At 42.8% G+C, this 21,930-nt stretch overlaps 1 protein-coding gene across 1 annotated transcript in view; it reads left to right on the top strand.

Annotated features, from left to right (window-relative positions):
- Nucleotides 1-2,267: 2,267 nt before the first annotated feature.
- Nucleotides 2,268-21,930, top strand: part of LOC124616200 (flavin-containing monooxygenase FMO GS-OX5) — a 145,565-nt gene continuing 125,902 nt past the window's right edge. Inside the window, exon 1 of the mRNA XM_047144500.1 lies at nt 2,268-2,648. Within this exon, the coding sequence (XP_047000456.1) occupies nt 2,458-2,648 (191 nt within the window). The 5' untranslated portion in view covers nt 2,268-2,457. The remainder of the gene's footprint in view (nt 2,649-21,930) is intronic.

The raw sequence follows: 21,930 nt of genomic DNA, 5'->3' as shown, positions 1-21,930 counted from the left end.
AGTAGCGATCAACATACCCACAATTAGTAGTTTTTTTTGTTTTTTTTTTTTGAGTCATCAGTCTTCTGACTGGTTTGATGCGGCCCACCATGAATATTTCAGCGTAGAACTGTTGCACCCTAAGACGTCAATTATTTACTGAATGATATTCCAATCGCTATCTTCCCCCACGGTTTTTACTCTCTTCATTCCCTTCTAGAAGGTTATTCCCTGAGCCCCTAACACGTGTTGTATTATCTTGTCCTTTCAAGTAATTCAGGGTTTTCCATATGTTCCTTTCTTTGCCGATTCTGCGGAGAACCTCCTCTTTTCTTATAACAGTCCACCTAATTTTCAACATTCTACTGTAGCACCACATCTCAAACTTCTTCTGTTCTGATTTTTTAAGGCCCATGTTTCACTACCGCACAATGCTGTACTCCAAACGTACATCCTCAGAAATTTCTTCCTCAAATTAAGGCGTATGTTTGATACTAGTGGCGTTCTTTTGGCCAGGAATGCCCTCATTGCCTGTTCTATTCTGCTTCTTATGTCCTCCTTGCTTCATCCGTCATGGATTATTTTGCTTTCAAGGAAGCAGAATTCCTTAATTTCGTGTACTTCGTGATCGCCAGTTTTCATGTTAAGTTTTCGCTATTCTCATTTCTGTAACTTCTCAATACGTCCGTATTTCTTTGGCTTACTCTCAATCCATATTCTGCACCCATTTCACTGTTTATCCCATTCAACAAGAAATGGCTCTGAGCACTATGGGACTTAACATCCGAGGTCATCAGTCCCCTAGAACTTAGAACTACTTAAACCTAACTAGCCTAGGGACATCACACACATCCATGCCCAAGGCAGGATTCGAACCTGCGACTGTAGCGGTCGCGCGGTTCCAGATTGAAGCGCCTAGAACCGCTCGGCCACTCTGGCCGGCTTTCATTCAACAGCTCCTGTAGTTCTTCTTCATCTTCAATGAGCATAGCAACGTCATCAGCCAGTCTTATCATTAATATCCTGTCACCCTTCTCCCACTTCTGAAGCTTTCTTTTATTTCCGTCATTGCTCCTTCGTATAGACTGAAAATTGGGGCGAAAGGCTGCGTCCCTGTCTTACACACTTTCTAATCCCAGTATTTTTCTCTTGTTTTCAAACTTACTGTTCCCTCTTGGTTCTCGTAAATATTTTTTCACCCATTTTTCCCTACAGCCTACACTTATTTTTCTCAGATTATCGAACATCTTGTACCCTTTCACATTGTCGAACGCTTTTCCAGGTCGACAAATCCTATTAATGTTTCTTAATTTATCTTGAGTCTTGCATCCATTATCAAGCGCAATGCCACAGTTGTTTCTCCGGTAATTTATAAGGCGTTCCTTAAGAAACCTCTGAAATCTGTTCCGAATTGAGGCTGTTATCAAGAGCAGCGGCCGTGTTACACGGTATCACCGTGATGTCCCTCGAGAGTGATTAATTTTTTGCCCAGTATGCTTATCATGGTATACAGAGCTAGATGCTTTTATTAACTCACAAAAGGCGCGAAGTGGTCACAGTTTATATTGATAGCTTCACCTGTTTGAAGAGACAAGGAATATATCAGTCACATCTATCCCTCTTGCTGTTGCAAGCGACGATCTTTGGTTATTGTTCTCCGATCAACATCATGAAACTTGGTTCAAATGGCTCTGAGCACTATGGGACTTAACTTCTGAGGTCACCAGTTCCCTAGAACTTAGAACTACTTAAACCTAACTAACCTAAGGACATCACACACATCCATGCCCGAGGCAGGATTCGAACCTGCGACCGTAGCGGTCGCGCGGTTCCAGACTGAAGTGCCTAGAGCCGCTCGGCCACACTGGCCGGCCATCATGAAACTCTATTGGCTTTAAAACAAATGACAGTATCTTTATAAATGCTGCTCGGTTGTAGCTGTCAACATCTACTTTTCCTCCCTGGTTGTACAGAGACGTCACCTCCGAATATTTAAGTAATGTCTGGCGAAAGACCTGTCTAAAACGGTGTGTTACAGAAGTAACTGATAGACCGATAATAAAGCCTGTGCAAATATTCGCTACCACACTCGGTATCCGATCATACTGATGTGAACTCTCACACTTGAGTGACTAGTCATTCTCATTGTCATTATGTAAACGACCGCTCGGGGTTTACCGCACGGCTCCGAGATTGTGAGGCTGTGCGCTCGTTCACAAGCGGGTAACGGGGTCAGAACAGGGTCGCAGTATCTGCCGCTGCACCGCGATAAAAGCGATCCACTCGAGAAGCAGCTCACCGCCGCCGGCACTGTAGATGCAGCCAGAGCTCGCGACAGGTGCCTAGCTGCGCCGGCACGCCCCCGTCACCGCGGGCACTTTGCAACGCTACTTTCGCGTCATTAAGCCGCATTGTGCAGTGACGTCCGGTCAGAGCTGTTCCTACATCACGAGACCGCCCTCACCCTCCTGTAGCACCATGCGAATAGCGATCGTAGGCGCAGGCGCGGCCGGGCTCGCGTCGGCTCGTCATGTGCAGGCCTCCGAGAACCACTCCTGCGTTGTGTTCGAAAGGTCCACCCACATCGGAGGCACCTGGGTCTACACGGAGGAGGTGGGCATCGCCAGCGACGGCCTGCCGGTCCACACCAGCATGTACCAGAACCTGAGGTAAGTGCTTGTCAGTTATTTACGACTTCCTTGTTCTCCGTTTGTCCCTTTCGTGTACGCTGTTTGTTTGTTAGATGCTGCTTCTTCCACCAACTGCTGTTCCCCTGCTTGTCAGCTTTGCACAGCGCTGTACATTTGAAGGCACATGGTCATAACCGAATTAATTTGCTGTCTCTCTCTCTCTCTCTCTCTCTCTCTCTCTCTCTCTCTCTCTGTGTGTGTGTGTGTGTGTGTGTGTGTGTGTGTGTGTGTGTGTGTTGTAAGAGTACAGTGTCACTGAGGTTTTGTTCTCTCCGATTTAGCATGGTGTAGCCGGTGAGCCTGCACTTCTAGTTTTTTTGTATAAATTGTAAGTAGGCTGTTTAGGTTTTTATGTTGGTAACGCCATGTAGCGCTCTATATGAAAATCACTGATTGTGCTGTGTGCAGTCTATGGCTGGTTTGCATTGTTGGAATTCGCTGTTGTAGTGTTGGGCAGTTGGATGTGAACAGCGCGTAGCGTTGGAGGTGAGCCGCCAGCAATGGTGGATGTGGGGAGAGAAATGGCAGAATTTTGAGAGCGGACGATCTGGACGTGTGTCCATCAGAAAGAGTAAATTTGTAATATTGGATATCATGAACTGATATATATATGATGACTTTGGAACATTATTAAGGTAAATACATTGTTTGTTCTCTATCAAAATCTTTCATTTGCTGGCTATGCATGTCAGTAGTTAGTGCCTTCAGTAGTTAGAATCTTTTATTTAGCTGGCAGTATTGGCGCTCGCTGCATTGCAGTAGTTAGAGTAACAAAGATTTTTGTGAGGTAAGTGATTCATGAAAGTTATAGGTTATTGTTAGTCCCCTCATTCTTTTGTAGGGATTGTTGAAAGTCAGATTGCATTGCGCTAGAAATATTGCGTGTCAGTTTAGTGTTGATGAGAATAGGTAAAGAGCGGAATGTCTGAGTACGTCAGTTCTGCTCAGCTGTTTGAAAATCAAATAATGTAAGAGGTTTATCAGCACTAATTTTTCAAAGGGGACGTTTCATAAAATGAAACAGTTTTCTGCGTCAGTCACATACGCTTTTCGATGGTTCATACCATCATTTTCAGGTGTAGAATTGTATAGTTGTGTAGGTGGTATTAATGAACAGCACAGACGCCTTTCCACAGAAGCACACCAACCGCGAGACAGGTTATGTTGCCTCTTTTGCTGGTAACAAAAACTATGTTCTTGGAAAAGGCTCTGTTAAAGTTACAAACATGAATTTGTGAGAGTAAAGTGTAGTTACGAGGGAAGCAAGGTAGGAAAAAGGCTGCGTGCTGTTGCTTGTTGCAAACACAGTAAGGTAGTTGTAGAAACGATTGGTATTGTAGTTGTAAATTGTCGTAGCTGTGTTGGGAAAGAACCAGAGCTCCAAGCCCTAATAGAAAGCACTGAAGCTCGAATAGTTGTAGGTACAGAGAGCTGGCTAAAGCCGGAAATAACTTCAGCTGAAATTTTTTCAAACGATCTAACAGTGTTCAGAAAGGATGGATTAAATACAGTTGGTGGTGGAGTATTTATTGCTGTCAGAGGTAGTTTGCCTTGTAGCGAAATTGAAGAAGATAGTTCGTGTGAAATAGTATGGGTAGAGGTTATACCTGACAATCGGACTAAACTATTAATTGGATCGTTTTACGGACCCCCCGACTCAGAAAATATAGTTGCTGAACAGTTCAAAGAAAACTTTCTCATTTTAAATAAGTACCCCGCTCATACAATTATAGTCGGTGGTGACTTTAATCTAGCCTCGATATGCTGGAAAAATCACACGTTTAAAGCCGGCGGCATGCATAAATCGCCATCCGAAATTGTACTGAATGCCTTATCAGAAAATTATTTTGAACAATTAGTTCATGAGCCCAATCGAAGCGTAAATGGTTGCGAAACCGTACTTGACCTTTTAGCAACAAATAATACTGGACAAATAGTGAGTATTGTGACAAATACAGGGATTAGCGACCACAAGGCAGTTGTTTCTAGGCTGAATACCGTAAAACCTACAACCATCAAAAAGAATCGCAAAGTATATCTATTTAAAAAAGCTGATAAAAATCCTCTTAACGCCTTTTTAAGAGACAGTCTTCACTCCTTCCGATCTGATCATACACATAAATTAATAAGTGATGGTACTGATGCCCCGTGGTACACAAAACGGGCCAGATCGTTGTTGCAGAAGCAACGAAAAAAGCATGCCAAACTTAAAAGAACGCAAAATCCCCAAGATTGGCAAAGTTTTACAGAAGTTCGAAATATGGTGCATACTTCTATGTGAGATGCTTTTAATAATTTCCACAACGAAATTCTGTCTCGAAATCTGGCAGAAAACCCAAAACGATTCTGGTTATACATAAAGCACACCAGTGGCAAGACGCAATCAATACCTTCACTGTGCGATAACACCGGTGAAGTCACTGACGACAATGCCACTAAAGCAGAGTTATTAAACATGGTTTTCCGAAACTCCTTCACCAGAGACGACGAAGTAAATATCGAAGTAAACATGCCTGAATTCCAATCAAGAACAACTACCAAGATGAGAAACAGAGAAGTACATATCCTGGGAGTAACGAAGCAGCTTAAATCACTTAATAAAGGCAAGGCCTCCGGTCCAGATTGTATACCAGTCATGTTCCTCTCGGGTATGCTGATAAAATAGCTCCATATTTAGCAGTTATACGGGGTGGTCCAATTGATAGTGACCGGGCCAATAGCTGTATGGCTATTGTGATCAAAATGCCCAACGGGCGTGTGCCATGTATGCTGCTCGGTATCCTGGACATCATCATCCAAGCGTCCGGACCGTTCGCCGGATAGTTACGTTATTTAAAGAAACAGGAAGTGTTCAGCCACATGTGAAACGTCAACCACGACCTGCAAGAAATGATGATGCCCAAATAGGTGTTTTAGCTGCTGTCGCGGCTAATCCGCACATCAGTAGCAGACAAATTGCGCAAGAATCGGGAATCTCAAAAACGTCGGTGTTGAGAATCCTACATCAACATCGATTGCATGGCGACGACTTTGAACGCCGTGTACAGTTCTGCCACTGGGCACAAGAGAAATTACAGGGCAATGACAGATTTTTTGCACGCGTTCTATTTAGCGACGAAGCGTCATTCACCAACAGCGGTAACGTAAACCGGCATAATATGCACTACTGGGCAACGGAAAATCCACGATGGCTGCGACAAGTGGAACATCAGCGACCTTTGCGGGTTAATGTATGGCGCGGCATTATAGGAGGAAGGATAATTGGCCCCCATTTTATCGATGGCAATCTAAATCGTGCAATGTATGCTGATTTCCTACGTAATGTTCTACCGATGTTACTACAGGATGTTTCACTTCATGACAGAATGGCGATGTACTTCCAACATGATGGATGTCCGCCACATACAGGTAGCTCGCGTGCGGTTGAAGCGGTATTGAACACTGTGTTTCATGACAGTTAGATTGGTCCTGGAAGCACCATACCATGGCCCGCACGTTCACCGGATCTGACGTCCCCATATTTCTTTCTGTGGGTAAAGTTGAAGGATATTTGCCATCGTGATCCACCGACAACGCCTGACAACATGGGTCAGCGCATTGTCAATGCATGTGCGAACATTACGGAAGGCGAACTACTCGCTGTTGAGAGGAATGTCGTTACACGAATCGCCAAATGCATTGAGGTTCACGGACATAATTTTGAGCATTTATTGCATTAATGTGGTGTTTACAAGTAATCACGCTGTAACAGCATGCGTTCTCAGAAATGATAAGTTCACAAAGGTACATATATCACAGTGGAACAACCGAAATAAAATGTTCAAACGTACCTACGTTCTGTATTTTAATTTAAAAAACCTACCTGTTACCAACTGTTCGTCTAAAATTGTGAGCCATATGTTTGAGACTATTACAGCGCCATCTACCACAAAGCGAAAAAAGTGGTCCAACTAAAACATTCATATTTCTTTACGTACTACATGAATATATAATAAAAATGGGGGTTCCTATTTAAAAAGAACGAAGTTGATATCCGTTTGATCTACGGCAGCGCCATCTAGCGGGCCAACCATAGCACCATCTGATTTCCCCCTTCAAGCTAGGCAAGTTTGTAGTTTTTTCGTTTGACGCTTATTTCGTGAGATATTTGGCCCGGTCACGATCAATGGACCGCCCTGTATGCAACCACTCTCTCATAGAAAGATCCGTACCTAAAGACTGGAAAATTGCCGAAGTCACACCAATACCCAAAAAGGGAAGTAGGAGTGATCCTCTGAATTATAGGCCTTTAGCACTAACGTCGATTTGCAGTAGAGTTTTGGAACATTTACTGCATTCGAACATTATGAAGTACCTCGAAGAAAACGATATATTGACACATAGTCAGCACGGTTTCAGAAAATATCGTTCTTGTGAAACACAACTAGCTCTTTATACTCACGAAGTAATAAGTGCTATCGACAGGGGATGTCAAATTGATTCCATGTTTTTAGATTTCCAGAAGTCTTTCGACACCGTTTCTCACAAGCGTCTTCTAACCAAACTACTTGCCTACAGAGTATCGCATCAGTTATGCGATTGGATTCGTGATTTCCTGTCAGAAAGGTCACAATTCGTAGTAATAGACGGAAAGTCATCGAGTAAAACAGAAGTAATATCCGGTGTTCTCCAAGGAAGTGTTATACGCCCTCTATTGTTCCTGATCTATATTAACAACATAGGAGACAATCTGAGTAGCCGTCCTAGATTGATCATACAATGTAAGCTTTCACGACCGGTATTGTCTTCACTTAAAACTTCCGGACTGATATGCCGGGGTCGAAGTATAAAACTCCCCCCTGACGTTTCGTCTCCGACTGCGGGACACATCCTCGGAGGTACAGCGGTGAACCACTGTACCTCCGAGGATGTCTCCAGTAGTCGGAGACGAAACGTCTTAGATTGTTTGCAGATGATGCTGTCATTTACCGTGTTGTAAAGTCATCAGATGATCAAAACGACTTTCCAAACTATTTATATAGGATATCTGTATAGTGCGAAAAGTGGCAATTGACCCTGAATAAGGAAAAGTGTGCAGTTGTTACTCACATGAGTACTAAAAGAAATCAACTAAATTTCGATTACGCAATAAGTCACACAAATGTGAAGTCTGTAAATTCAACTAAATACTTAGGGATTACAAATAACATAAATTGGAACGATCTCATAGATAATATTGTGGGTATAGCAAACCAAAGACTGCGATTCATCGGCAGAACACTTAGAAGGTGCAACAGGTCTACTAAAGACACTGCTTACACCACGCTTGTCCGCCCTATTCTGGAGTATTGCTGTGCGGTGTGGGATCCGCATCAGATGGGACTGACAGATGACACCGAAAACGTACAAAGAAGGGCAGCTCGTTTTGTATTATCGCGAAATAGGGGAGATAGTGCCGCAGACATGATACATGAATTGGAGTGGCAATCATTAAAACAAAGGCGTTTTTCGCTGCGACGGGATCTTCTCATGAAATTTCAATCACCAGTTTTCTCCTCCGATTGCGAAAACATTCTGTTGGAACCCACCTATATAGGGAGAAATGATCATCACGATAAAATAATAGAAATCAGGGCTCGCACGCAAAATTTAACTTTACGTCCCGCGTGCCGTTCGGGAGTGGAACGGTAGAGAGACAGTTTGAAGGTGGTTCATTGAACGCTCTGCCAGGCAATTTATTGTGAATAGCAGAGTAATCACGTGGATGTAGATGCTCTCCACTGTACTTTGTGTTTACAAGGCCACTTCAGAGATGCTATACATATCAGACATGCAATGAGGTGACAAAACTAATGGCATACCTCCTAATATCGTGTCGGACCTCGTTTTGCCCAGTGTAATGCAGCAACTCGACGTGGCATGAACTCAAAGAGTCGTCGGGAGTCCCTTGCAGAAAAATTGAGCCATGCTGCTTTTATAGTTGTCCACAGCTGCGAAAGTGTTGCCGTGCAGGATTTTGTGCACAAACTGATCTGTCGATTACGTTCCAGAAATGTTCGATGGGATTCATATCGGGCTATATGGATGGCCAAATCATTCGCTCGAAATGTGCAGAATTTTTTTCAGTCTGTAACCTCCCCCTCACTTATCGACCTTAACGACAGTGAAAAATTAAACCACGTGCACCTAATGGAAATTTGGGAAAAAGCAATCGTCACCGAAGTTAATTTTTTGGTAAAGAGGGAGGAAAGGGTTACATCTAAATGAAAGGAAAAATGCAAATGAAATTGGTGGAAATTAATTTTGAGAAAAGGGTAAAATTAATAAAGAATGTAAGTGTGCGGTCATGACGTTAACAATTAATTGGCGTTAATTAGATATTTGAGATTTGGAGAAAATTACGGTCGCCAGTCCTATGGACAACTACTATAATAACTGAAAATGAAAGATTAATGCACATATATTTAGCACTAAAAGCGTGGCAACTGAAGGGTGACACATGCTGTGTGAAAACTGAATGTTTGTCAGAATTAATAAATTTCGCTACACTCTGACTTAATTTAGCAAAAGAATTAATAAAAACAGAAAACTGAAAGTTAATTTAGTGACTGAAATTAATAGTGAACTTTGTTTCTGAAGCACTACGAAATTCAATAAAATAAGGTTAGTCTTGGGCTACCTCAACAATCATTTCAAAAGCTACTTGAATCTACGCAATTTAGAAATAAGAGATTTAACTTTGAACTTGAATTAAATGATTCTGAACAATTAACAATAGTAAAATTTAGTACGTACCAAGCTGAGCTGCAGTCACAGGTAAGCTAAAATATGGTAACAAAACTCGCACTCTTAATTTGTGCTTGTGTAATCTAAATATTGTAGCCAGCTATGAATACTTTAACTGAACTTTGAAATTAAAGCAGTGAAATGGAATGATATTACTTTAATGCTGGCGTTTGCATTTCAACGACACTCGGGTTCATTCCGGAAAAGGAAGGGACCCTGCTTGGTAATGCAATTGGGACAATGAGCAACAAAGGTTCATGCTAAGATGCTGTAATTTGCTAATGGAATAGTCTGAAAAGCTGAGGTCTGCCATACAGTTCTAAAACTTTACGTGCTTCCAGTCTTCCTTGTTGGTTGATTGAAGGTTTGAAGTCTTCGGTCGAGGTGGTGGCGACAGTCACTCATTGTCGGCCGTTGCTGTTGAAGAAGCTGAATGTTGGCGCGCCTTCTTCTCGACACTGTCACCAGGCGAAACGGGCTCTTGATGTGCACCAGCTAATGCTTCCCGTCCGCGACACTGTGTCAGAAACTACCATAGCAAGTCGAGCGCAATTACATGCTGCCAAACACCGAGAGCGCGGCAACTCGCGTGAGTGTCATACAACACACCTCTCCACCGCCCTACTCCAGCCAGACTCTCTCTGCCCGCGCTCCATGCGGCCGAGTCAACACTACGAAAGATCCTACACACTTTGGTTCTCCACACGACCTATCGATGTAATCGTTCGATAGCATAGTTTTCCCTAGGCCAGACTCAGCGTAAAAATACAAATAATATTTACAAAACAAACCAATTATAATAGTAAAACAATTGCAATATATAAAGACACAGAAATGTCATATGTTCAGGTAACAAATTAAGGAAAAAATTTTATAGTACAATAGATGGAAATAGGAGGATATGCCTTTCTGGCGTTACACGTGCCCCACATTGTCTGAGGATGTTCGTGTAACCTAATCAGACTCAGAAAGTGTCCCAAAAAAAAAAGCGGAAATGCATATGCTCAAAACATCAAGAAAATTTAGCATTAGGCTAATTAACCATAAACCAATTTTAGACCATAATAATTGAGTGGAGACACCCCTAATCTTATTCCACTCAGTCATCTTACACAAAGTAAAACAGGTTGACAACACGTTAAAATTCACAGAAAACATAGAAAATTGTATAACTATTCTAAAATCATCAAAATCCCTTACAGTATCAGGAAATAGAATACTATTTACAAAATTAACCAGAGTACATGGTCATAAAAAACAGGTATATCAATATAATTAATAACAGGTATATCAAAATAATTAATAATTAATGACATAGAATACACATTTTTATATAACCTTTTCATAATTAATATTCTCGTCATGAGAGTCCACTCAACGCTAAACAAGAAAATAATACACAGCAGGTCGAAAAAAAAAAATTGACAGCAGAATTCTTTCACATCAGGTGTTGGGGAAGAAAAACAACTCAGCCTTCCGTACTCGAAAGTACAAGGAATGCCGACAGCGGCACAAGAGCCGACAGCGGCTCCGCCTCGCCAGTATTGTTGCGCCAGCCTGTGCGGCACGCTTGATCTCACTCGCCTGTGTAACGGCATTTCCAGAACATTCGTTTCACTGAATTCTTTCGGAAAAACTCACTCCCGAGTAATCTCAAGGAGTCCATTAACAGTATCACAGTGGATAACTCAACACTGTCCATCATCACACGCATGTACTAGCCTGAAACTTAAAACAGCGTCTAGGTACATCGGCAATGACTAGTAAATCACATATTTATGAAATCTTACAGCTAGTTACAAAATCATATTTACATTCATAAATCTACTGTGACTCAGGTGAAAACTTAAACTAGCAGCTTGGAGTTTTCAATTGATTAATAATTAGTTACTCTTAAATCATTTAGTCAAAATTAATTACTTATTAATTACAACTTCTATAATGTCCTCTTGGTCAGGCAAAAGCATGGCAATCTAGCAAATCGTTAAATATTACACTCTATATTTACATACTGTACAAATTACCCATTCTGTGGTACTACTCAATCCTTGGTTGGTACAATTTCAAGTCTACAATGTTCCGTATACCTAATAGTTTTCCAGAGCTTGGATACTCTAAGCAATAAGCATTTGTGTGAGTATACCAATGAATTTATATGGCCCATTATAAACAAACTTAAAGTTAGTGATTTCATTGTCTATCTCGCTCGATTTCTCATGAGCTTTTACAAGTACGAGTACTAAGTCTCCGATTGCAAACTTAGCAAAACGCGCTTTAGCGTAATGACGACGTATGCGAGCATCGGCTTTTAGCGTCATTATTTCTCGCAAACGATCTTTTTTCACACCAATACTAATGTCAATCCGTGGAGGGAATCTGATTATCTCTTCCACTAAACTTTTACTTCTGTCTTCTAACAGGATTTCCTCTGGAGAAAATCCCGTAGACTCATATCTCAAGGTGTTCATAATTCTCTCAAATTCTGCTACGTATTTGCCCCATGCCCTATGGTTGTGATGGCAATAGGTACGGAAAAGTCGGCCTCGTCTTTGTTCGTGTGTTACGTTTGACACACCGTCTACAATACTTTCCAATGCACTTTCTACACTATTGTCAGTGCCGAGATTCCTCACCTTACAGTAGTTCAAATTCATACCTACGTCAATGGCATCCGGGCAGTTAACAATGTTTATAGGCTGGTATTGCCTATGCACACCATATCCTGCCTCGTCCAAACTAGCTACTATTGTTTTATCTTGTGACGTACATGTCAAAGTTTTGCTTTCGCAATTAATCACTGCACTGTACTTTAATAGCCAATCTAACCCGATAATTACTTCCGTAGTTAAGTCTGGCACGACGACAAACTCTTGTTCAAATCGTGCCCCACATATCTCGAAGTTGACAAAAATCTGCTTTGTGACCGGTTTACTGGCCTTCCCAGTAGCACCGATAATTTTCACTCCTGTTACTGGCATAGCTACGATACCAGGTCTATCAGTAACTGAAATATTTTCCCAGATACAGCACTCAATTCTGCACCGGTGTCAATCAACACGTTTAGTTGTGGGTCGTGCATATTAACAGACACTACTATCTGTCTACACTTGTCCTCGACTGTTTCTTTATTTTCCCACAATAAATCCTCGTCTATATCCAGGTCGTTCCAGAAAAAACCATCCAGCTTTGATCCTAAATTCGGCTTATCTGGCGGCTTTTTCAGCCTCTGTTCACATACAGTTTTAATTTCAACACGTTTGTCCTGAGGCTTTGTCTGTAGCTTCCCCTCCAATACCGAAACCTTTTCCTGTAACTCGTCAACTAGTGAGTGTTGCTTTGCTATCAACTCACTAATCGTCACCTTCGTTGATTCCTATTTGGCCAGATTGATCTCATCTGCCAATCTACCTGGATGAATGTGCCCAGTAGTATGTGCAGTTACTTCCTCTGGATCTGCGCAACCCACACTGCTATCGTCCGACCGTAGAACGTCAGCTCTAACCTCATACACGCTGTAATCTACGTGCTTTTCTACCAAGCGTGTCCAGCTATCACTAAAATTCTCGCAATCTTTCTCCTTAATACTCTCGCAATGTTTAAACTGGAGTTTTGCGTCGGATGGGTCGGCTACTTCTACCACTATAACTTTCGGTAAGGTCTGCCGGTTAGGGCCAGAACTTTCCGTTACTACTTCAACATCCAACTCCTGCGGGACGAAAAACGACGAATCTTGCTCGTGCTCCCCATTAACATCAACTATTTCTGGTAAAGTCTGCCGGTTAGGGCCAGAACTTTCCATCACTTCACAAACACTATCTTCCTGCGGGACGAGACGCGGCAAATCCTGCCCGCGCTCCCCATAAACACTTCTCCCGTACAGGCCCCTATAATCTCTTAGTTCGTCGTATAAGCGACCGAACTGCCTTAACCAGACCTCATCTCTCTCTGCATCCCCTCGCTCGATGACGGACGTGTTATCCGACATCTGATCTTCTCTCAACAATTGCGAATCATTCTTAATCTCAATCTCCAGTTCCACTGTGGGTGTTACAGCTGCCACTTTATAACCGATTTTCGGAACACTACTTAAATTGTTCTCACTGACAGTGAATGTATTTTCTACTACCGTGTATACAGCTGATCTACTACTTGTGGGCGCACCCCTTTCTCCTAACACTGGCACACTCTCCCGCCGTTGATTATTCCACACGGAATTTTCATAACGACGACACCTCGGTTTTCACCTGTTACTGGGCCGCCAAAATTTCTCCATGCCCGGTCGGCCCCTCACCGGCGCGGCTAATGGTTTCCCTGTCTCGTCCCAGCAGATCCGCTCCCCGGATGCTGCTGATCACACCCTCTGGCGTGATTACTATTCTGCGAAGCCCGTATCACGTTAGTATGATAATGGTTTCCGTCATTCCTGTTATTATTTGCATTGTACCGATTGTTATTACGGTCCGAACCATTATTGTTATTGCTGCCATGGTTGCGGCATACATTATTCCCATGGTTTTCGTTGTTGTGGTTGTTGTGGTACCCGTTGTTGTTACCACGGCCTCTACCACTGTCGCGATTATTGCACCAATTGTCCTCGTCCTCAACACTTTCCAGGAAATCATTGATTGTCCTGTAATTGCTTCCTACGTAGCGTTTTGTATCATCTGGAAGCTTCCTGTAGAGTTCCCAGACTATTTCGGATTCCGTGCGGCGATCACGCAAATATTCCAACTTGCGGATCCAGCCCTCACAAAACTCCTTCATCGAGCCACGCGAATTCGCATCGAAAGGCCTCGATACGACAAATTCGCGCCAGACACTTTGTTGTTTTTGCTCTGACCAGTATTCAGCCAGAAACAAATTTTTAAACTCGTCAAAAGTCAGGTTCGTAATGTTGAGGTTTAAGCCCCAACGCTTGGCATCAGCAGCCAACACGTCAATAACCGCATTAATTTTTCTCTCATTAGTCCATGATCTGGGTAAAACTCTTTCACAATTTTTAATGAAATCCGTCGCGTGTGTACCACCTTTTTTCAAGGGGTCGAACCGCTCCTCTTTCGTCAACAATTCCGAACTATGTGCACAGATTGGCACATAGCTCTGTTTTTCGTCAAGTTTCTTTTCTAATTCCGACACTCTTGTAATTACCTGGCAAGTGGTCGTCGCAGGCGTTTCCACTTCCCTCTTTTTCTCTTCGCAGGTATTAGCCTGCTTCCTCACATTAGTATCTACTTCGGACACTAAAGCCTTTAAAGTTTCCACCTTCTGTTGATCCTCTTTTTTCACTTATTGAATTTGTTCCGTCACCCTATTCTCGATGATCGGAGCAACTGCTTCTCCTACACTTTTCTCGATTCTGCTAATTTTCGGAATCAAAACGAGTATTTATGCTCGCAATTTCCGCCTGAACGCCTATCATTTCCTGTTTAAGATTAACGATTTCGGTATTAATTACAACAATATCTTCTTTGATTTTATCAACTTTTGTGTTAACAACTCCAACATTGTTGTTAACAACATTAATAGCTCTGTTCTGATTGTCTAGCTTTCTGTCAATTTTTGCAGACTGAGCTTCTTGCTTGGTAGACTGAGCGTCTATCTTGCTAGACTGAGCCTTGATTTCGTTAATCAAAACATTCAATCACTCCGTTAAATTCCCGGAAACCAGCGGTTTTACTTCCGTAGCGGGTGCCTCTTTAATTGTCCCCCCGTATTCGTCATCAAGGAGTTCAGATATGATTTTCACTTCCGATTCCGAAACATTTTCTAAGGTTTGGAATTCAATTTCTGCTCTTTCTTGCGTTTCGGCGGTCGCGTCTTTCATGCTAGCCGCCTACCCCTGAACAATGGGTTCCGCGGTGCGCGTTTCCCACTGTTCGACCGATTGTTTCGTATCCAAGTCTACCAAATTTTGGTAAATGTTGCCTTCACTCATTTTACCAATTTTCAATATAAATGCCAAACCTCAAATCTAATTAGGATTCCTCACACTGCTTATTCTCGCTGACGTAACGACTTGTTCGTAACCAGTACTTTGTTACGAGATTTGCACATCGCAAAATTCGTGTCCAGAGCAACCTCAAATCCGAAGATTGTCCTGTCACCAGGTCGCCACATGTAACCTCCCCCTCACTTATCGACCTTAATGACAGTGAAAAATTAAACCACGTGCACCTGATGGAAATTTGGGAAAAAGCAATCGTCACCGAAGTTAATTCGTCGGTAAAGAGGGAGGAAAGGGTTACATCTAAATGAAAGGAAAAATGCAAATGAAATTGGTGGAAATTAATTTTGAGAAAAGGGTAAAATTAATAAAGAAAGTAAGTGTGCGGTCGTTACGTTAACAATTAATTGGCGTTAATTAGATATTTGAGATTTGGGGAAAATTACGGTCGCCAGTCCTATGGACAACTACTGTAATAACTGAAAATGAAAGATTAATGCACATATATTTAGCACTAAAAGCGTGGCAACTGAAGGATGACACATGCTGTGTGGAAACTGAATGTTTGTCAGAAGTAATAAATTTCGCTACACTCTGACTTAATTTAGCAAAAGAACTAATAAAAACAGAAAACTGAAAGTTAATTTAGTGACTGAAATTAATAGTGAACTTTGTTTCTGAAGCACTACGAAATTCAATAAAATAAGGTTAGTCTTGGGCTACCTCAACAATCATTTCAAAAGCTACTTGAATCTACGCAATTTAGAAATAAGAGATTTAACTTTGAACTTGAATTAAATGATTCTGAACAATTAACAATAGTAAAATTTAGTACGTACCAAGCTGAGCTGCAGTCACAGGTAAGCTAAAATATGGTAACAAAACTCGCACTCTTAATTTGTGCTTGTGTAATCTAAATATTGTAGCCAGCTATGAATACTTTAACTGAACTTTGCAATTAAAGCAGTGAAATGGAATGATATTACTTTAATGCTGGCGTTTGAATTTCAAGGAGACTCGGGTTCATTCCGGAAAAGGAAGGGACCCTGCTTGGTAATGCAATTGGGACAATGAGCAACAAAGGTTCATGCTAAGATGCTGTAATTTGCTAATGGAATAGTTTGAAAAGCTGAGGTCTGCCATACAGTTCTAAAACTTTACGTGCTTCCAGTCTTCCTTGTTGGTTGATTGAAGGTTTGAAGTCGTCGGTCGAGGTGGTGGCGACAGTCACTCATTGTCGGCCTTTGCTGTTGAAGAAGCTGAATGTTGGCGCGCCTTCTTCTCGACACTGTCACCAGGCGAAACGGGCTCTTGATGTGCACCAGCTAATGCTTCCCGTCCGCGACACCGTGTCAGAAACTACCATAGCAAGTCGAGCGCAATTACATGCTGCCAAACTCCGAAAGCGCGGCAACTCGCGGGAGCGTCACACAAGACCCCTCTCCACCGCCCTACTCCATCCAGACTCTCTCTGGCCGCGCTCCATGCGGCCGAGTCAACACTACCAAAGGTCCTACACACTTTGGTTCTCCACACGACCTATCGATGTAATCGTTCGATAGCATAGTTTTCCCTAGGCCAGACTCAGCGTAAAAATACAAATAATATTTACAAAACAAACCAATTATACATCGACATAAATGCATAAATATGCATATTACAATATATAAAGACACAGAAATGTCATATCTTCAGGTAACAAATTAAGGAAAAAAATTTATAGTACAATAGATGGAAATAGGAGGATATGCCTTTCTGGCGTTACAAGTGCAATCACGAGCAGTCGTGGCCCATTGACATGACGCATTGTCATCCATAAAAATTCCATCTTTGTTTGGAAACATGAAGTACATGACGAGCTGCAAATGGTCTCCAATATTTCCAGTTAATGATTGGTTCAGTTGGACCACAGAACCCGTCCACTCCATGTATATCTACATCTACGTGATTACTCTGCTATTCACAATAAAGTGCCTGGCAGAGGGTTCAATGAACCACCTTCAACCTGTCTCTCTACCGTTCCACTCCCGAACGGCACGCGGGACGTACACTTAAATGTTGCGTGCGTGCAAACATTTTAAGGTAGTTGACTGTTAGGCCTGGTAATCAACTGGTAAAGCGCACGCCTGGAAACGATATAATGAATCGCCAGAAATGACATGTTTCGGATTCCAAGTTAAAATGTAGGTGCCATTTTCCCAGATGGATAACTGAGGTAGGTTAGGAACACGCAATTCGCCGAAGTGGCGTACAACTGAAAGACGTTCTAGCTATTGAGCCACACGAAATTATTTTTATATTAAATGCCGTGCAAGGTGTGGGTGAAGTAAGCGTCGCTAGGAAGAGGAGTGGCGCAAAGGAAGCATGTTTTGTAACGAATATCTGCCCTCAATGTGGATAGTTAACTTTCTTTTCTGAGAAGGAGTTGTAGGTAGCACTAGCGATTATTTGCTTTGCCATTAAAAAAAATGTAGTTAGAAATAAGCAGTACCAGCTGTCTCACTGAAGCATTAGTTCATAGTTTAATAAAAACACCCACAAAGATAAATATCATTTACGTTTCGTCATTTTAAAAATGAGTGTCCAAAGAAAATCCTTTTCCAGTATAAAGTATCATTAGGTGTCATTGTTGACAATGGTGGAGGGAGCGGAGGGGTAGGGATGGGAGGTGGTAGATACTAGCTAACATCTGATTGAACTCGAGGGTAATGATCTCAGAAAGGTTGGGGACCACTGCTGCAGCACCATGGAGGTCATTCCCTGGTGTCTTAATACTGTAAATGTCTTACCATCCTGTGCCTTCTTCTTGTCGCTGGTTTCCATATATTTGTCTCCTCCCTTATCCGGAGAACCTCTCTATTCCTTACTTTATCAGTCCACCCAGTTTTCAACTTTCTTCGGTAGCACCACATCTCAAATGCTTCGATTCTCTTCTATTTAGGTTTTCCCACAGTCTATGCTACGCTATCATACAATGATGCGCTCCAGATGCACATTCTCAGAAATTTATTCCTCAAAATAAGCCCTATGTTTGATACTAGTAGACACCTTTAGGCCAGGAATACCCGTTTTGCCAGTGCTAGTCTGCTTTTGATGTCCTCGTTGCTCCGTTCGTCATGGATTATTTTGCCGCCTAGGTAGCAAAAAATGGTTCAAATGGCTCTGAGCACTATGGGACTTAACATCTATAGTCATCAGTCCCCTAGAACTTAGAACTACTTAAACCTAACTAACCTAAGGACAGCACACAACACCCAGTCATTACGAGGCAGAGAAAATCCCTAACCACGCCAGGAATGGAACACGGGAACCCGGACGCGGGAAGCGAGAGCGCTACCGCACGACCACGAGCTGCGGACCCTAGGTAGCAGAATTTCTTTACTTCATCTACTTCGTGATCACTAATTCTGATGTTAAGTTTCTCGCTGTTCTCATTTCTGGTACTTCTCATTATTTTCGTCTTTCTTCGATTTACTCCAATCCATACTCTATATTTTTTAAAGACGCAGCCCCAGCAGCAAGACGCAGGGGCGACCATCCGTGTCTCCTCATCCAACATTCTGTGACTTTCAATAAGACATTCCTCCGGCACTGCAGATTTCTCAGGCTGCAACAATCGTGTGTGGAGATGGCGCTCAGTACATCCGTCGTAAATGGTGCGAATTATTTGGCCAATAGCTTCCTACAATGGCAACGGATTTTGTGAACGCTTTCTCAATCCTAGGTCATCTTTCTCGGAGCCAAACAGAACTCTAATCTTGGCTGACGGACGAAATACACTTTCGATGTTATCTCATTTCAAAATCTACTCTACTTTTGAAAAAATGGATCAAATTGCTCTGAGCACGATGGGGCTTAACTTCTGAGGTCATCAGTCCCCTAGAACTTAGAACTACTTAAACCTACCTAACCTAAGGACATCACACACATCCATGCCCGAGGCAGGATTCGAACCTGCGACCGTAGCGGTCACGCGGTTCCAGACTGTAGCGCCTAGAACCGCTCGGCCACCCCGGCCGGCTCTACTTTTGGAGATGTGCCTCCAACATAAGGTAGGAAAGGCACTGATCTACGAGCATCTTCTACTGGTTTTGGCGAAGGTTCGCACTCGAAGGCACGACGGATCTGTTTGTCTGTGCAGCCATTCAGCTTGAACATTACCTTAAGCTCTTGGTGTCAAGTTTTCTGCGTCTGAGATGGCGTAAGCTCTCTTTGTCAGCATCCTCAGGAACCCCTTGGATGACAACTCGTTGCATGTAGATTCCAGTTCGTATGTCTAGCCCCTTAGTTGAGTTGTCGGCGCGTCTGACTGCCATGCAGCGGACCCGGGTTCGATTCACGGACGGGTCGGAGAGTTTCTTCGCTCTGGGACTGGGTGTTGTGTTGCCCTCTTCATCATCTGAATGCAACTCGGCGGCCGTTTCTCTAGGTGGGGACTTCCAGCCATCAATGCCATACGATCATTTCGTTTCACCAGTCCGTGTGTGTCGGTTATCGATAACTGCTGAATCCTAGATTCCTATCGTCCTTTCTGTACACCAATTCTTCAGGAAATGGAAGCTTTCCATCCGTTTCCATCTCTACTGCGAAATTCATGATGATATGAAGGTAATTAAAATGAAACCGTTCAGAGCGTCCATTCCGTGTGCGACACTTAAAGATATCGTCTACGTACCTCCAGAAAATGTTCGGGCTAGGTAAGCAAACAGCTTTCTCATCTGGAGATGACGGCCATGTGGACGGCGGATATATTGTGTCCATATTATTGCATGATCCGACTGCAGCCAAAATACCATTAGTAACACGCCTGGAAACTTACACAGTCACATCATGTTTAGTTCATTGTTGTGTTCAGTTGCAGGGCGATTGTTAAAGTCGCTCACCGTAACTGGACTACAGTTCTATTTCGCATCGATTCGTGTACAAGTTGACAGTGCTTTTGTCAGTCGTCATCACTGCTCATTTTAGCTATTATTCTGTTTTTAAACGTAATTTATCGAATTCGGCGCTAAGTGGTGCACAAAATAGGAAAGGAACTACTGAACGCCGGCCGCGGTGGCCGAGCGGTTCTAGGCGCTACAGTCTGGAACCGCGCGACCGCTACGGTCGCAGGTTCGAATCCTGCCTCGGGCATAGATGTGTGTGATGTCCTTAGGTTAGTTAGGTTTAAGTAGTTCTAAATTCTAGGGGACTGATGACCTCAGAAGTTAAGTCCCATAGTGCTCAGAGCCATTTGAACCATTTGAACTACTGAACGAAAAAAGCAAGATGTCTTTCAAGCTAAAAGATTTAGTGAATATTTTCCTAACTGTGAAATTGCTGGTAATAGTATCATTAACAGTCAAGGTGAAATTTTAACACCGTATAATGACAGCATAGACAGCAGTGTAATGTGTGGCGACAATGGTAGTAGAATTAGGAATGGAAGCGAGTTGATGTTGATGAAGAGACATGAAATACAGGGCCTTGTGACGGTAACTTGGAGGTTCTAACATTTGGAAACAAGGAAATAAAAGACATATGTGTGTGGTTACGATTAAAGTGCAGTTACTCACGGAGATCCTGTGTGGGCTGTAATTACCGTATGCCAGCGAAACTTGACAGATATGCTAATGGGTTAATATGGAAACGATCTGAGGGAAACAAATAGTTCCAATTTTGGCACCAGGTGCAAATCTGGCGCTGTACACTATTTCTATAACGGTTTGGCATCCACGCTGTAATTTGAGAAGCCGTGACATGAGTGAACTGCGTGGCTGTCGAGGAGAGAGATTGTGCGCTGTTAGTGAACGGCAGCCATTACAGTTGCTGCACTGAGAGTGTCGCCGAGTGAAAGGTCTGAGGTGAGGCCCGATGTCATTCAATGGTTTAAAGAAGATGATAATCAAATTCGAAAACACTTGTGAGCCTGGTGTGGCATCTGGAAGAGAAAGGTGTCCTTTACTGGTGGAAGCTACTGAGCAGATTGCTGTTGCTGTAACTGACCATGCAGCAAGTGCCTTGGGTAGCGCTAGTGCCTGTGCAGTGTCACGAGAGTTGTCTATCCTATGGTCAACAGCACGGAAATTTTTGAAGTCTATTTTACACTGGTACATGATTCAGATGGTGCAGTGACCAAAACTTCATGATCTGATTTGCTCTTCAGTTTCTGGCACAGATCGAAGTTGATGAGATGCGGCCGGGAAACATTCTATGGAGTGGCGAGGCACATTTTTACGTAACACGTTGCAGTGAATACATAGAATTGTCGAATCTGGGGACCGTTGTGCACAAAGAGCCATTGTACGCACCATAGGTGACTGTGTTGAGGACTGACAAGCACCATATTCTTGGACCATTCTTCTTTGACGAGAATACAACCAGACGGCTTTTCAGGTGTATTGTGACGTCCGCATGTTACTGAGACCTCCTTGTATAGCGTGTCATTCCTGGTTTGGAACAGCGCAACTGTGTGGATACCATTGTTTTCGTGCAAGATGGGGCAACACCTCATGTCGCTCGCCCAGTGAAAGATCTGCTTAATGCAACCTTTCACGAACATGTTACCCCAAG

Source organism: Schistocerca americana, chromosome 5, assembly GCF_021461395.2.
Source record: "Schistocerca americana isolate TAMUIC-IGC-003095 chromosome 5, iqSchAmer2.1, whole genome shotgun sequence".
NCBI classification, from domain to species: Eukaryota; Metazoa; Arthropoda; class Insecta; order Orthoptera; family Acrididae; genus Schistocerca; species Schistocerca americana.
The sequence above is the reverse complement of the archived record's forward strand: the minus strand, read 5'-3'. Positions and strand labels throughout refer to the sequence as shown.